Source organism: Rhamphochromis sp. 'chilingali' (assembly GCF_963969265.1).
Source record: "Rhamphochromis sp. 'chilingali' genome assembly, chromosome: 3".
Lineage (NCBI taxonomy): Eukaryota > Metazoa > Chordata > Actinopteri > Cichliformes > Cichlidae > Rhamphochromis > Rhamphochromis sp. 'chilingali'.
This window is the reverse complement of record NC_137931.1, coordinates 44,595,481-44,613,402: the sequence shown is the minus strand read 5'-3', so window position 1 is coordinate 44,613,402 and position 17,922 is coordinate 44,595,481. Positions and strand designations below refer to the sequence as shown.

Here is a 17,922-nt window from a genome sequence, read left to right as displayed (position 1 = left end):
CCTGCAGAGAGTTCCTGAAGAGAAGAAAGCTCCTGCAAGATGTGACCATCCCCCCCACCAGTTGAAGAGCCCCCCAGGCGGCTCGACGCACCGGCGGCACCCTGCTCCAGGGCCGGGCCCCCATGCACCCACCCGCCCACAACCCCGGCAACACACCAACCAGGACCCAAGCCCCCGAGGCCCGGTCCGGGTCCCAGCCCAGAGACGGAGCGCCCCCAGAACCTCACGCCCATCCCGGACCCACCCAGGGGCAGCCAGGTTGCCAGGTCAGTAACCCACGTCCGTCAGCACAGACCCTCCCCTAGCCCCGCTGCACGCAGCCGCGAGGAAACAGTCACCTGAGAGCCAACAGAGCCCCCAACTGGACGTGACCGCTACCCCGGGTTGAGCCCCCCAAGGAAGATGCCTCCGGGGAACCCCCCGACGCCCTAAGCCTGTCCCTACCCCCTCACCAATCACAACAGTGAAGGCGGGACCAAACTATGACCCCCCACCCCCACTAGGTGATGGAGCTGATAAAAGGGGCCCAGAGCAATTGATCTAATGTGGTGGCAGAGGCTGTGTCAAGACTAATGTAATCTAATACATAATTTCTATATTGGTTAGAATTAAGATTATTTTTATTTTTCCAGTTCATGAGGACTGTTTTCTTGGCTATGCATAGGGCAGTGAAGATCATATGGGCTATATTCTTTTCTGAAGTGACATTATCTAAGCTGCCCAACAAACACACTAAGGGGGAAGTTGGAATGTTACATTTCAGACACTTTGATAAGTCTTCACATATCTCGCGCCAAAACTTTTGCACTGGTGGAAAGAACCAAAGAGCGTGGATGTAATTGTCTGGTGTATTGCCTTGACAGTGTGAGCAGTTGTTGGAAGATGTAAAGCCCATCTTGAACATCCGATGACCTGTATAGTGCACTCTATGAAGTATTTTGTATTGTATTAATTGCAGACTGGGATTTTTAATTAATTTAAAAGTTTTTAAGCAAATCTGAGACCAGAAGTTTTGGTCTGGGTTGACTGATAAATCTGCTTCCCACTTTGCAGTAGGAAGGGATATTGATTCATCTAATTTCGAAAGTGTTCTGTATATTTTAGATAATAATTTGGGGGATTTAAGAGTAAGAAAATGTGCCGCACTTAGTGGTGTTTGTAATTCAACTTGACTGAGGTTAAATTTCTTTTTTACTATGGATTTAATTTGTTGATATTCTAAAAACCTTGTCTTGTTGATCCCATATTGTTCAACTAGTCTGTCAAATGGAATAAATTCTGTTCCCTCTAATATATGTTCTAAGTATTTAATTCCTTTACAACTCCATTCTGGGAAATTAATCATATTATTGTTTTGTAATATGTCAGGGTTATTCCAGATAGGTGTACGTTTGCATGGGATTAATGAAGACTCCGTTATTTTTAGAAACTCCCACCATGCTGTTAGAGAAAAGCTGATGTTGATACTTTTAAAGCATTCATGTCTTTTGATGTTTGAGCTAATAAATGGTAGGTCTGAAATCTCTAGATCCTTGCATAGTGCCTGTTCAACATCTAGCCAGGGCTCAACTAAGAAGGTATGTTTTAACCATTCTGAGATGAACTGAAGCCTGTTGGCTAAGAAGTATTGGTGAAAATTAGGCAGATCTAATCCTCCTCTATCCTTGGTTCTTTGTAGCGTTTTTAAGCTAATACGCGGGGATTTATCTTTCCAAAGGAATTTGGAAATATATGAATCCAGAGATCTGAACCAATCTTGTGATGGTTTGTTAGGGATCATCAAAAATAAGTAATTTATTTTTGGCAAGATCATCATTTTTATAGTGGCGACCCTTCCCATGAGTGATATGGGTAAAGATTTCCATCTAGTCAGATCGCCTTCTACTTTCTTTAGAAGTGGGATGTGGTTTAGTTTAGTTAAGTCTGAAAGCTTAGGAGAGACATTAATACCTAAATATTTAATATTTCCGGATTGCAGTGGGGCAGAGGAAGAATTATGGAAGGAGCAGTTAATGGGGAGAACTGTAGATTTTGGCCAGTTAATTGAATAATCTGAAACTCTTGAAAACCAGTTTATTAAAGTAATTACCTCAGAGAGGTTGGTTTGTGTGTTTTGCAGAAAAAGCAACACATCATCCGCATAGAGACTGATTTTATGTTCTATGTTCTTACATTTTATGCCCTTAATTGTTGTAGCCTGTCTAAATGCTGCTGCTAGAGGTTCGATAAAAATTGCAAAAAGTGAAGGGGAGAGTGGGCATCCCTGTCTGGTGCCCCTCAGGAGACAGAAGCTGGAGGATGTCTGGTCATTTGTTCTGATACGAGCCGTTGGGGAATTGTATAATATTCTTATCCAGTTTATGAAAGAGTTTCCAAAACCAAATTTGTGTAAAGTTGCGAATAAAAATTTCCAATTAACTCTGTCAAATGCTTTTTCTGCATCTAGAGATAATATTATGGTTTCGATGTTTTTATCGTATGAGTAGTCTATTAAATTAAGTAATCTACGTGTATTTGTTGAGGAGTGCCGACCTTTTATGAAACCAGTTTGGTCAGGATGAATTAAGAGGGGGGTCATTTTCTCTAATCTCTTTGAGAGAGCTTTGCAGATTATTTTAAGGTCTACATTTAAAAGAGAAATTGGACGATAGCTTGAGGGAAATAAAGGGTCTTTGCCTGGTTTTAGCAGGAGACTAATGTTGGCAGAATTCATATTTGGTGGTAGTCTGCCCTTTTCCTCGATTTCCTGCAACATGCTGTGGAATACTGGTGCCAAAATTGTCCAGAATTCTTTGTAGAATTCTGCAGGGAAGCCGTCTGGACCTGGAGCCTTATTATTGGGCATACTTATCAGGGCTTCCTGGAGTTCACTTGGCGTCAGTGGCGAATCCAGTTCCATTGCTTGACTGTCTAGTAATTTTGGAAGAGTTACGTTGTCAAGAAACAGATCAATTTCATTTTTAGATGGGTTTATTTGTGGTGAGTATAAAGTTTCATAGAAATCCCTAAAAATGTTGTTTATTCTTCCAGGATCATATATTGTGTTCCCCGATAAATCTTTAGCAGCACATATAGTTATTTTTTCTTTATTTATTTTTAGCTGGTTAGCTAGAAATCGACCTGATTTGTTACTGTGTTCAAAATTCTGCAAGCGAAGTCTTTGTATAAGGAATTGTGTTTTTTTATTAATAGTTTCATTTAATTCTAGTTTTGTTTTGCATATTTTGTTCAATGTTTCCTGATCTTGGTGGGGCGCGTAGGCTTCTTCTAGTGATTTGATGTTTTTTTCTAATTCCTGAATATTTTTGTTTTCTTCTTTCTTTTTGTGTGATGAGAAAGAAATTATTTTACCTCTCATCACAGCTTTCCCTGCTTCCCATAGAACAGAAGCAGATATTCCGGGAGTGTCATTAAAGTCTAAATATGAAGTCCATTCCTTTTTAAAGTATTTAATAAAGTCTTCATCTTTAAGTAGTGATATATTAAATCTCCAGTTTTTACTTGGCGTAGTATTATTCTTGTGCATTAGTGTTAAAGATACAGGAGCATGATCGCTGACAGCTATAGGATGAATCTCAGTGTCTGAAATGTCACACAGCAGTGAGCTGCTGACCAAAAAATAATCCAGACGAGAGTAAGAGTGATGAACATGCGAGAAAAAAGTATATTCCTTACTGGTGGGGTGAAGAGAGCGCCATGCATCGCAAAGACCAAAGTCGTTCATATACTGTTTGATTATATTTGTGGACTGCCAATTACGCTGAGTTCCTGTTGTGTTGAGCCTATCCATTTCTTCATTTAGTCCAAGGATTTTGAAGTTAATATAAACACAATGTCAAGAAGGAAAGTGTCAGCAATGACCTTAAAGTGGCTACTGCTGCTGCCCATTATTTTGGAAGGACATGTCCAAACAATTTCAAGTCTATGATTCTTCCTGTACAATGGAACACATTCAAGACAGTTGCCAGTAATTTCACCTCAACATCAGACTGTGCTCAGAGAAATTGCAACCCACCCCCCCAAAAAACCCCAAGAGCTACATCTCAGACTCTACAAGCATTAGCAGAAGCTTATTAGCAGCTCTTGACAGTACAATTAGAAAAAAGACTGGATAAGTATGGCTTGTTTGGAAGAGCTGCCAGGAGAAAACCTATTCTCTCTACAAAATACATGGCAGTATAGCTTAGGTTTGCTAAGTTGCATCTAAATTACCTATTAGATTTCTGGAACAACGTCTTTTGGACATTTGGCAAAACCCAAACATAACATCTCAGCACTAAAACCAACTATCAGCATGGCGGTTTAGGCTTGTTTTGATTGAGTCAACTTCCACTGTATATCAGAGTATTCTAGAGTCAAAAGTGAAGCTGTCCATCTGTCCAGTGACTAACACTTGGCTGAAACTCGGTCACGTAGCAGGACAATCATACGGTGGCCCTGAGAGGCCAAACCGACTGCAACTTAAGAAAACACCAGCAATAAGAAAAACGCTGCAAAAGCACACAAAACACAACGGAAATAAGAGAAACAGATTTCCAAAAGCACAAGGGAAGTGTTTCTGGGGAGACAATAACCTGACGGACCAGTTGCAGGAACCAAAATATGCTAAGAAATGCGCTGGGAAACACTTAAAAGAAGTGGAGGATCTATTGGTTTTGTGAGGAAAGAAAAGATGAAAGATAAGTGTGTTAGCCTATGAGATTAAAACACACTTACCTAGCATGTTTTGGTTCGTCGGGTTATTGTCTCCCCAGAAACACTTCCCTTGTGCTTTTGGAAATCTGTTTTTCCTTTTTCTGTTTTGTTTTTTACTATTTCCTTTGTGTTTTGTGTGCTTTTGCAGCGTTTTTCTTATTGCTGGTGTTTTCTTAAGTTGCAGTCCGTTTGGCCTCTCAGGGCCACCGTACAATCATCCCAAGCACAACAGAAAATCTGCAACAGAATGACTGAAGAGCAAAGAATCAAGGTGTCACACTGGCCCGGTCAAAGTCCAGACCTCAACCTAACTGAAATGTTATGGCAGGAGCTTAAGAAAGTTGTGCATAAACAAATGCCTTCAAACTGTAAAGAAGAGCAGGTCTAAATGATCCACAATGATGTGAGAAACCGATAAAGTCTGACAAAACAAATACTCCAACTTACTGCTGCTAAAGGTGGTTGTGCAAGCTACTGAATCATAGGGCACACTTATTTTTTCCGCACACATGTAATTTGTCAGACAGTGGCTACTACAGATATAAGCAGTGTCAAGCTCAGTATTTGCTATCACTTTGCTAGCTGAAAAAAGTAAATAAGAGCCTCGGTGCATTGTTGTATAATGCTAACACTTAGTAATGTGGACATTTTGTTACAGCCTGGAGACAGAGTACTCGTTATCATGAAATCTCTTGTGTGTACATCTGTTTCGTGTGTGTCTGGCTGGCTGCTAATGTGTGTCATTGGGTTAACTCCAGCCACCAGCTTGACTTATGGCCATTGATCTGTGTGGTGGAGTGTAGAGATCTGCCAGCACTCAGGCCTCAGTCTTTATTAATGTAGCATGACAAATAATCAATCTGTCAGCCTCAAACAGCAGTGTGCGCCAAAAAAATGATACAGTGAGCAAACTCAATACACATGTAAGAAGTCAGATGTTTGGAAGGTCAGTTCATCAAAATAAAAAAATGCATATTACACTAAAAAGTTGTATCGGTGTCTTCTGTTTCCAGTCTTACACAATCCAGGTGAATAAAAATTAGCTTCTTGTTATAAACTATCGAATGAGGGTGATGATACAATGTCTCAAAGTGTGTCTGTAAATGTATTTTACACAGTAGTCTGAGGATGCTTAGTACCTGTTCTGAACAGGCCCTCTGAAGTTCGGGTCAAACTTGCGAGGTTCACCTATAAGACAAAAAACAGTGCAGACAAATTAGTAACAATACTGTGGAGCGATCAAACGAAGCAGCTATTCATTGACAGAGTTAGCAAACAGTGCACAGAGATAATGCCACAGCAAAACAGACAAAATATTCTTTAAGTCAGATGACCATTTTTATGACGCTTCTGCTTTTGAGCAAAAACGTAGAGCAAAAAGAAACATTACAAGAGCAGGATCATTTTGCTAAAAATCTGTGAAAACACTTTATTACAGCACAGGCGATGAAAATGTTCACCTGCTGTGGCATTCAAACGGTCAGCACCAACTAACTAGGTCATTTCACAGTGCAAGTTTCCTAGCAAATCTGGCAGAGTGGGAGCAGTACAGTAAGGCAGCACTACAGTAAAGGCCAAAACAATATGAACAGGGAAGTATAATAAATCATCTTAACGAGTCTTAATCCTAGCAGCTTATTTGGGTCATACTGAGGCTTCCCCATTTGACCCAACTTGAAACTGAAGCACAGTTGCAGCACTATTTGTCACCCGTACTCTGACTTGTATGTGAAACAGATGCAACTGCATTTATCATCGGTTGCTTCTTTGGTCTATAAGTAGCCTGCACCCTGAAACTAATTATGACGTGTTGCTGAGGACCTATTAATCATCACACATGGAGTGCAATATCTGTAAGCAGCTGGGGCAGACTTAGGGGCATCACGAGTGGGCCTATTTCCCATCTGCCTTTTTCCCAGGCTGATCCTGTCCAGACGTATGAGCCAGTTTTGCTTCTGAAAGTGTGAGGAATGAGTACACTGTACATAGCAAATACATATTATTCAGCCTGTTCTTAATGTACTGTACTATTTTAGAACACCCACAACCGCCTCCCCCCCCCAAAAAAAAATTCACACACAAAAAAAATCATGTTCGTATCCACTAAAAAGACCAGAAATCAATACATCTCCACAAAGAGCATTGTCAGTTTGATTTTGTTTGGTTAAAAACATTTACTGTATAGTAATGTTGCATTTTAGTAATCAAACTGCAAAGTATAGCGTGCTTTCTGCTCTCCTGAACAAGGGAACTCAACCGTTAGAGCACAGAAAGTAAGTTACTGCATTTTCTGTAGCTCTTATTTATTTGTCATTACTGTTGAAAAAAACCTGCATTCATCACTTAAATGAAAAAAGGAAAGGGAATGCATGTTTGCATTAAATGCTAGTTCTATTATCAGGCGAAAATACAAACCTTAGGCCTAAAATGTGCTCCCTGTAAGTATAACATCAAGATAATCGCTTTCGTCTGATGTGGCTTTTTACCTGAAAAACTGGAACAATCGCGGCTGAAGAACGCAGGACACAGACAGTGAAATCGAAATAAAGTCTTTAATTATTTGCAGAGAAGAAGTCAAAGAAGGTAAACAATACAGGGGCAGACAAAAAGGCAAGATGTCCAGGGTGTTGGTGCAACTCACTGGGCCGAGCATGCGACACATATGGTGTAAAGCTTTTGCGTTGGGCCAATAAAGTCTGAAGAAAAGTTCCAAAATAACAAACAAAAAAAGTCACAAGATGAGAAAATCCAAGAAAACACAAATAACAAATGAAACAATAAACAGGATAAACTAGAAAACAAGAGGATAAGCACAAGCACACAGCTAGAAAGCTTAACAAGGAGAGTAATGACGACGGGGCAAACAATCACAAACGGGTCAAAACAGGAAGTAAAATTATCAAAAGTATAAGCAGGTGAAGAGTTACAAAATAAAACAGGAAGTGACTTAACAGAAACCTAACATCAAAAAACAAAAAATTAACACAATGAGAGCGCCCAGCTGAACATTGAAGGCCAAAGTTAATTCATCTCTGCCATCGAGCATGAGTTACTGCAGAGGTTAATGTGAAATGAACAAAAGCATTGGCTCAACTTTCTTTCAGTGGACTGTGTACACTTGTGCATTTTTAGAATTACATATTCCTCTATAGTCCGTTTACTACTGTTCATGAAATGTTCAGTTTATCTTTAACCAACCTGTATCACGTCCGTCTTTCAGTAAAGCCCAGAAGCTGCTCCTCACAAACTGCCAGATTACATTACGGATCCCAAAGTGAGTGTTTTACCACTCTTGAAAAAGTGTCTGGCGTAGTGTTATTCCTATGTGGTGTGACAAGAGGGATTTCTAAAGCCAATATTGCCGTATAATGACAACACACTGAAAGACAGTAAAATGAGTCAGAGTCCTTTAAAATCACATTACTTCCTCTCTGTCAGTGCGCCCCAGGGCAGCTGTGGCTATAATGTAGCTTGCCATCGCCAGTGTGTGAATGTGTGTGTGAATGGGTGAATGACTGAATGTAGTGTGAAGCGCTTTGGGGTCCTTAGGGACTAGAAAAGCGCTATACAAATGCAGGCCATTTTTTACTAAAGTGCTGCAGTCTGAAGGACAGAAATGCCAAAACCCTCACCCAAGAGGAAAGAAATGGGCTTGCGGCAAGTGAACAAAAAAAGCTACACACGAATAATGAACCATTTGTCATTTATGTATGTAGATGAAGCATAAAAACACAAATAACAAGAAAGGTTCATCAGATAACGGGTCGAAAAAACGGTCCCTCTTTTGTTTTCCAGAGAGACTGCATACCTGCATGCAACCAAAGCCTGCTGAACATTACTGGGTCATTACTCAAGACTACAAATAGAAACCAGAAAGCTTCAAATATGAAACATTTTGTCAATTGCCAAAATATTCTACATGTTCATATGCATATATCTGTTGGGAGAGATAAATGCACCCTGAGCACATCAGGCACTAGTCTGAACCACTGGACTACGAGAGTAAAACAGAGGAAGTGGATGACTTCACTAGCTGTTGCTTAAATAGACTGTATAGTTGTGATGGCAGCAGACTTGGCATGACACAGATCTCAATAACTGAAGTAGCAACTGCTGGGCTTTGAGCTACAATTAAGGATGATACACACAAGTTTAATGCTTATAGCACCACACGCAAGTGAAGATCAAATAGTAGTACAGCAAGACATCCACAGCCAGAGATGGGCAGTAATCTGATTACTTTTTTCAAGTAACGAGTAAAGTAAGGGATTACTATTGCAAAAACGGTATTTAGATTACCGTTACTTTCCCGTAGGAACGCTGCGTTACTGCGTTACTAAAACCGTGATTTTTTTGCGAGAATGTCTCATGACAGTGACGTAAGCGAGTGCGACGTTCGTGACAACAGCTGTGTGCAGATCAACAGTGGATCATATATCGAGTGCAGAGAGAGTATGAGCGTGCAGCGTTTAAAGCGTGGAAGTACTGACCTTACTTTGAGTTTGATTCCATAAAAAGTGACAAAAACATTAGTGTCCGCTGTGCGTGGGAAGAAAACTTCTTTTTACAGTGAAAAAAACCCCTAAACTTCCAACAAGCACCGAGTAGCTACGACGTAATGGGAAACTCACAGAGAAACTCGCGGATTCTTCCACTGACCGCGGCACACCTGCACCAGGGTAAACCTCCGCCTACCCCACTCCTGCTTTACAGGTGAAAATAGAGCAACAGGACCGCTGAGTCTTTGATGTTATTTATTTTCTGCTGTGTTTTACTTGCATGTATTTGAAAGACTGAGTGTAAACACAAAAAATATTTTATTTTATGAGCTGGAATGTGCAGAAAATAGGTTTAAATGTTAAACTAATTTCTTCCAGTCAGAGAATGTTGCATATAATTAAATCTTTGCTTGATGCATAAAGTTAAAAGATTAAAACTAATAAAACAAGTTTTAAAAAGAGACTTTTCCATTTGATTACATTTTGTATGATGGATTATGCAGAAAAAGTAGAATTGGGCTGAAAGATCTATCACTTTATCACCTATTCAGGTTGTAAACCGTGTTTTTAAAAAGTAACTAAGTAATTAATTACTTTTGAAAATAAGTAATCAGTAAAGTAACGGGATTACTTTTTTGGGGAAGTAATCAGTAATTAGTTACTGATTACTTTTTTCAAGTAACTTGACCAACACTGTCCACAGCACGAGACAGTGAACCACACCAGCATCTGAAGTATAACGACCCCAACCAGCCTGGCTACTGTGTGAGACTGGCCTTTTTAAAATAATAAGAACCAAATGCATCAGGAAAGTGTCACACTGTCTTTCTTGACCATATTATCTGAAACATTCAGTTATATGAAGCAACAAACACATCAACTGTTCACGGATCAGTGGAAATATAACACTGATATCACCGCAGTATTGTGAGCACACAAAAACAACTCTGGTAGAGCTGTTTTAGGGGTCCCGTGTTTTTTTCCATTCTGATAAAGACCTATAGTAGAGAGGAAAGAAGAAGATCAAAGGTTTTAAAGGATGTACTTTCGAATGTGTGTAGGTGTGATGATGACAATTTCAGCTTCTTTGTCACAGAAGCAATAAAAGCTACGAGCTGTCCCCCTCATGCTACTTCATTTGACACGAGAATTTAAATGTTTCCTTTCCGTTTGTCCTTGCTGTTAAAAACTTCCGTTTCCAGCCATCTGCTTGGCTATCAGTGAAAGTCACTCACTTGAGTGGTGTTTTAGGTCAAAAAATGGTAGATGCTCTGGATTAATTGTGTGAATTCCTCACCCAAGGACACAATGTCACAAAACCAGATGCTCTTTGCAGCTTTTGTCGCACTTCTATTGAATAAGACGACGCTGAGCTTATTGTTTTTAACTCAGAAGTCAGTAAGGTTGACAAAAGAGCACAGAAATGCTAAAATTGTGTAACAGATACACAACAGGTAAGCTGAAATAATCAACGCTAACAACAGGGCAATACTATGAGATCCTCCACAAATAATTTAGCTGCCAAGTACTTTATGTCAGACAAAGAGAGAAGCAACTATAATCCTCTTTATCTGCACCTACAGTCAGGTAGACTGCAGTGGACTGCCGTGTGCACCAGTAGTCCTTGTTTTTCTCGGTAGCCACATAAACCCGTTCACCACCTGCTGCAGGTTCTGTTGGGTGTAGCCCAAAGATACAGATACAGATAAGAATAAGGCAGTGTGCAGTCTGATTCTCTGAATACTGAATACTAGGGCGACCTTGTTTGTCTGCCTGTGAAGAAACTGTAGACAGTAAGGGCCCAGTTAGCTGGTTAGCAGCCAATGAACATTGAAAAGCTTGTTCAAGTGTAAACCTAAGGCAGACGATGCTGCTCTTTCAAATGGATGTGATGAAATAAAAGAAAAATGCTAAAGTAGGTCAACAAATATATTTGGGTGGTCGTTAATATAACTGTAAAATCTTTGTTTGGGGAAACACTTCCCTATAACAGCATCATTTCATCTCATTAACATAATATTTCAACCAATTAGACTATTAGACAAGGCAACTATTAGTAAGAATACAGATTTTATTTTAATATTACAAAAGTCCGTCTCCACAGTGCTGGAACTATTGCGGTGGAAACAGGTTAGTCCATATGGTGAGTGGAGCTGAATCACACTGGGATCAAGGAGAGTCAGTGGTGAGAAGACAGATTGTGGTGCAATAAATGTCAGGGGGCACAGTTTTTTCCAGGTTTTTCACAGCAGAGGGACCAAGTGGTCTGGCACTGGTTAAAACCCAAAACTGCCAAAACAATGCTGCAACAGGAACTTAAAAACCCGATTTCTACAATAGCAGAAATATTCAGCAATTCAGTTCACTCATATCTAAAATAAATACCTAATATCTAGATACACTAAAAAAAAAATCTCACACCTCTTCATTCTAACACAGTAGCACTGAGGAGAAGGAATATGTGCCTGAGCTAAATTTAGCTTTAGCTGCTTTCCTGACTCACAACACGAGCCTGAGTGTTTCCACCCGGCTGTTGTACCTTTCTCCGACCCTCAAATCAGATTTCAGCGAAGGGTTAAGAGAAAGTGTTGAAAATCATCAGCGATGCTGGGCCACCAGCAGACTCTGCATTAGATAACGGCTGTTTAGCCTGCACTGCAGTCTGCCAGTGTAGGAGATGAGTCTGGTGGAGTTTGCTGGCTGTAGTCAGACTGAAGGGGGGTCTGTAGTCAAAAACGTTCGGAAAAAGCCTGGCAGGCATGCTACACTGGGACAGCTAGAGTCGCTGTTAGCTGCATAACTGCTGGTCTCCTCTATTGACATAGTGTTAGATAATGCCACCGTGTCCTTCTGTGACTGAAAGATTTATGCACAGCCCAACAATCATGGTGGTAATCGAAAGCTCTGAGAAAATAAGGCTTCATGGGCTGAAGAATTATACATCAGGATCAGACAAAGGCTTTGGCAGAAACATCTCTCCACAATTCCACTTGTATTCCTGGCTGGTCTCCCACAGCAATAGGATTTATGGATTCATTTGGAGGTGTGAGAACATGCATAAAAAATAGTTAAACACTTTCGATTATCATAAAATTAACAGGATATCTGCATACAAGCAACTTTTGCTCTCTCATAAAAGACGTTTCAGCAGTTGATGGACGCAGATCCTTTTCCCTACATGTTTAGGTTTGTAGAACAGCTAGTGTGACGAGGACTCTTACTGGCCTTTTACACGCTACTATTTTCATTGCACAACAGAAACGAGCCCGCAAGTTGAGACAAACCTTTTCTTTCACTTTACCAAGATTTCTCCTGTTGTATGTGTATCAGAAAGAAGGGGTGGTGGGTATATCATATATTCCACCTGTGATTATTGTATGATTGTTTCTTTTGTCATCAACATATATATTACAAAAAGATGCTGCATAGCCTGAATAATTCATGCAAGTCTTGTTATTTAGGCTACAATGAAATAGTGACTCCAGGAAAAAAAGAAACAAAACACTTTTTAGGAAACTGATGTTTTATTTCACTCAGTTTCTATCACGGGTGACTTTGGTTGGTGGTCAGTGCCAGTGGATGGTCAATCAACTTGCCTGATACACTTTTTTATTGACCCCAAGCCACCATAACATTGTTTATGTCCCACTCTGTTTCCCAGAGTATAATTGAACGGACTAACCAGGTCTATCTGGTGACTAATTTGAACATTTTCTTTTACATTTATTCACCTGCACACCACGACTGCGAGCAGAATTTCCTTGATGTAGTTTTGAAAACTCCGGCACATTAACCAGCTAGTCCCAGCAGGCCCCCCCAGGACGCTGTTGTGGGAGCCCTGGAAATCATTAAGCTACCTCTTACTAGATTCTCTTGTTGGAACCTTGGAACCTCCAGCTCCATGATGTTGGACCGCAGCCACCGAAGGTAGCTGTAAAAATCTGCTGCCAGTTTCTACAGCTACTCTAACCAGAAACTGCAGGAGGTGGAAAACTGGATTTCTACCTGCTAGATCAAACTCACCAAGGCGGCAGAGCAGAACAGACTACCACTGCCAACTCCGAACCCAACAACATGTTTATTGTTTAGTGAAAGCACACAAGCCAGATCTATGCTAAAAATATCATTTTAAGGGACATCTGTGGACAATTTCATGATCAATATAAACCAATAAGCAAAGGACTGGGTGTATTAACTCGTCAGCTCTTTTCCTCTCCGTTTGCCTCGTCCCTTCTCCTCTCTGTCCTCACATATACTGCATTTCAATACAGCTCCATTTCTAATAAAGCTGTTCTCATATGCACATTTTTCTGTTTCTTCTGGGAGGGAACAAGCATAGAATAATGACTTGGATGTGGCCAATTAACTACGTATTAGTTCACTGACACAAGACATCTTTTTCAAGCCGCTGCACTGCACTGCTGAAATCCTGTATTTACATTTAAAAATAACTTCTCAAACAAAATGTTAGAAGCAACAGACTTAACTCCTGATCAGCTGCTGTGCTGTCAAGTGAATAGAGCAGAGCGATATGACCAAAAATATTTATCACGATATACATTTGAAAATTTGCGATAACGATATAACTGACGATATAATTGACACGAGACAAAATACTTTACAACTCCACAACTTTATTAGTGCAAAAAACCCCATCAATGTATTTTCACTTAAACAAGCAGCTGTTTTTTATGTGCATTAAAGTTATATAAAAATTAACAGTGCAAATGCAAATTCCTCGCTGACAGTTTAACCAAAAGGCGTTTCCAGTGGAAACTGGCCGACACATCCTCAGCATAACCATGTATGATATCCACAAAACTTAAAAAGAGCTTATACACACACAATACAGTAACATTATGTTGAAGCACAGTACGTATCACTCCGCGAGGCTCCGCCTATGATAGCCGTAACGCTCCGACAATCCATCAAGCGGTGCGGCTTCGTAGCTTCGCAAAGTCGAACTAAAACATTCGACAGATTTTCGAGCGCCGTGCACATAAAATTGTTTCGAGGTCAGTAAACACAACCAGAGTTCATACATAAGGCACACGGGATTATAAGGGGCTCTGTCGACTTTCAGAAAAATCAAAGGATTGATTTTAAGTGCGCCGTATTTTCCAAACAACACGGTAATAACGACGGCCCGCTAGCATGCGCTACCAAAAATAGTGCTTTGTTGTGTATCTGACGGACGAAAGCTAAACCAGTTCCACACCAGTGAAGCTGCAGCACTTTTACAAACCAGTTCTGGTTCATCTGTTTCATTTAACGATCCGCTTTCGCCCTTCTCGTTCTCCGTCGCCGCCATGCTTTTTCCGTCATGTGCATATGAAAACATGTGCGTTTTACCCATATTCTATCGCCATATTTCATTTTTTTATCGTTGCCCAACATTATACCTAGGGATGGGTATCGTTTAGGTTTTATCCGATACCAGTACCAAACCAGTTCTTTTGAAACGGTGCCGGTGCTCAAACGGTGCTCAAACCGGTGCTTAAAGAATGGAGAACACAAAATTGGTCCAAAAACCTCTCATGTTCAGCTGTTTTTTGTAAAAAGATAACAATGTTAGCCTTTTCTGCAGCTGTGGGGCATATATGGTATCTAGGGTTGCCAACTCCCTGAAAAATAAATAAGGGACACCTCGTGGCCAGGGCCGGGCGACCCAGTTGTCTTCACCCTTCCCAGTGTGGTGAATTTTCTAGCTCTTTTTTTGTGTGTGAAATTATTTTTTTAACCATTTGACTTGAATTTGATTTAAGTAGATGTGTATTCTTTGTGATATGAACACATGTGAAACAAATGATCATTTAGCCATTTATTTTTAGCTCAAAATGACAACATTAACACAATAAAACAGGTCTCCTTCTTAAACAGAAGCCTGTCATGCTTAACTTTTGAGAATATAAGTAAATCTTTCTTTAACTCTGTCCTGCTTAACTTAAAATAATAGAAAACAATAGAAAGAAAAACATTCTTGTAACAGTGCACATTTAGTGCATTTAGTACAATTGGCTTCAGCTGAGGTATTATTTCAGCTTTTCTAATGCTAATCAGCTGCTCCTGTTTGTAAACCCGCTTGTTCCCATGATTACGCATCTTAACTCATCATCATTATTCATCTATGTATTACTTTTATGTATTAGTCATCTATTTGTTGTAATCATCTATCCTTGCAGTTGTTTATTACACAAAATAAATTATATTATCACACTTCTGGCCACATAGCGCTGATATTCACTGCACATGCCCATATTAACTTTTTCCAGCCAGGTGTTTTCCTTTTCCCATTCTTCCCTTTCTCTGAGGGGAACAAACATTGCTGCTCTAATGCTGGGCTTACACTGTGCGATTTTTGGCCGATTTTTGAGTGATCGGACCGATTTTGGCCTTCATCGTGCATCGTGTAGTATACGTGGGGTAACGAGAAGTGATTAACACCTCACGACCAGCTCCCGATCAATCAATCGCTCGTGAGGGTCTCACCACAGCCGCTCACACTGCTCGCGCGCAAACACGTAAACGTTGGTGTAAAAGATGGAGCAGCACGGCTGTGCAGCGTGTGATCTGGACACAAGCGATGGAGGCACAACTTGTAGAACTTTGGAAAGCTCATCCGAGCCTTTTCGATGTGGCATCACAAAATTATCACGACCACAACAACCGTGAAAATAGTTGGATTTACACTGCTGCTCAATCACAGCTGCCTGATCAATGTTTTTCATTAGCAATTTAGCAAAGTTGATGGTGGTGGTGTGTCTGTGTGAGTGAAAGACAGAGAGAGAGCGCGACAGATTTTCTGTTATAACCTTCATTTTATGGAGGCACAGTGTGAGCACTCAGGTCAGGCATCAGAGCATCGGGCCGTATAGTGTGAGAGTACATCGTGACCTATGAACTTCTAACCCCTGCGAGTCAATCGTGCAGTTTGAGCAGGAGCTGAATAACGCGACTGAAAAAAAAATCGCACAGTGTCTGCCCAGCTTTAGGTGTACTGTCGTCCGAGACTTGCACCGCAGTGTCGGCGTTTGTTTCCCTGTTGGCCATGCTTCTTGTTGTGGTCATCTGTTGCCTTCCGGTATTTTCTCCGCAAGCGACCTTTCATCGACCAATGAGATGAGCGGTAATCTGAATTGTCATACTCGAATTGTCATAAGTGTGCTGTCAGCTCATTGGTCACAAAGCAGGAGAGGGGCTGGGAATTATGTTTTCAAACAAAGCATTCATTCCATTAAAAGTTATAGACTACTTTTGATTCTCACTGTATTACGGGACAAAGTGCGTCCCTTATTAGCTCAATACGGGACGTGTACTTTTGTTTCGAAATACGGGACGATTCCGTATTTTAAGGGACGGTTGGCAACCCTAATGGTATCACTCTTGGCTGGAAGCAGTGCTTAAACAATGGAAAAAACACAAACTTTGTCCTAAACCTCTCATGTTCAGCTGTTTTCCACTTTTTCTTTGGTCATTTTAGCCTTTTTGGCCAGGGTGAAGAGAGTATCTGCCATCAAACAAGAAGACAGCCGCATGTAGCTATGATGATGTTTGCTAGTTCACCTTACATGCATTAATGTAATGACGTGGTTAGCCTACTCAACGTAAATTACACACGAACAACATTAAGCTACTCACGCAGAGAAGAACGGCTGCTGCTGCATCATCATCCTCATCATTTCTGCTACACTGGCAGGGCTAGGGGCCAGGACTCTCCTCTTTGTGTTTTGGGGGGGATGTTGCATAACAGGCAACCCACCCGCAGTAGATGTGCTCGGTGTGAGGTCTCGCAGCAAGCTATCAAATACGGCGCATTTCTGGGCTTTTAAAAAAAACGCTATGCGTCGCCAGGTGTTTCATCGGATTCGAGGTGTTACCTCCTTTGACAGTATCACAGTATCAGCTTAAAGCACTTGTTGCTGCTGAGTTTGCATCTTTTGCTGTGAAGTACAGCCAGACTTTTGACCGCTTCGCCTTGGACATTTTTAATCTGTAGCTCTGCTCTAAAAGAACGTACGTACCTGGACCCGCCTACTATCCTCGGAAACGTAAAATGATTGGCTAGAAGTGTATCACAGCTCAGGAAAAAAAAGCACCGAAATAAAGCACCGAAATGTGCGCTGCTTTTCGGTCTGGTTACTACCGTTTACGTCAGAACCGGTGCCATGATGGCACCGGACACCGGTACCCATCCCTAATTATACCGGTATTACCGTGAACGGTGTGATATGGCCCAGCCCTACAAGTGAATGCTGCTCTCATTGGTTCTCTGTACTCGCATATACGTCTTCCTGAAAGGGTGTAGGCAGCAGCAGCCCTGCTGGATTTCGGGCGATCGTGGCTCAAGAGTTGGCAGTTCGTCTTGTAATTGAAAGGTTGCCGGTTCGAGCCCCGGCTTGGACAGTCTCGGTCGTTGTGTCCTTGGGCAAGACACTTCACCTACCGCCTACTGGTGTTGGCCAGAGGGGCCGATGGCGCGATATGGCAGCCTCGCCTCTGTCAGTCTGGCCCAGGGCAGCTGTGGTTACAACTGTAGCTGCCTCCACCAGTGTGTGAATGAATAGTGGAATTGCAAAGTGCTTTGAGGGTCTCGAAAAGTGCTATATAAATGCAATCCATTATTATTATTTAAAGCTACAGATACTGCAACAGCCCACTGGAACAGCGAACCAAAAAAAAGCATATAGAGAGATGGAAGAAAGAATGATCTGTGCTTGAAAGACACATT

The 17,922-nt window shown here is 41.1% G+C and overlaps 1 protein-coding gene across 4 annotated transcripts in view; it reads right to left on the bottom strand.

The window, feature by feature from the left end:
• The window catches only part of slc44a5b (solute carrier family 44 member 5b), a 67,244-nt gene that overhangs the window by 41,841 nt on the left and 7,481 nt on the right, over positions 1–17,922 (bottom strand). For all 4 annotated transcript variants that reach the window (XM_080879095.1, XM_080879094.1, XM_080879096.1 and 1 more), the window contains exon 2: positions 5,835–5,883. In XM_080879095.1, the coding sequence (XP_080735221.1) occupies positions 5,835–5,883 (49 nt within the window). The remainder of the gene's footprint in view (positions 1–5,834; positions 5,884–17,922) is intronic.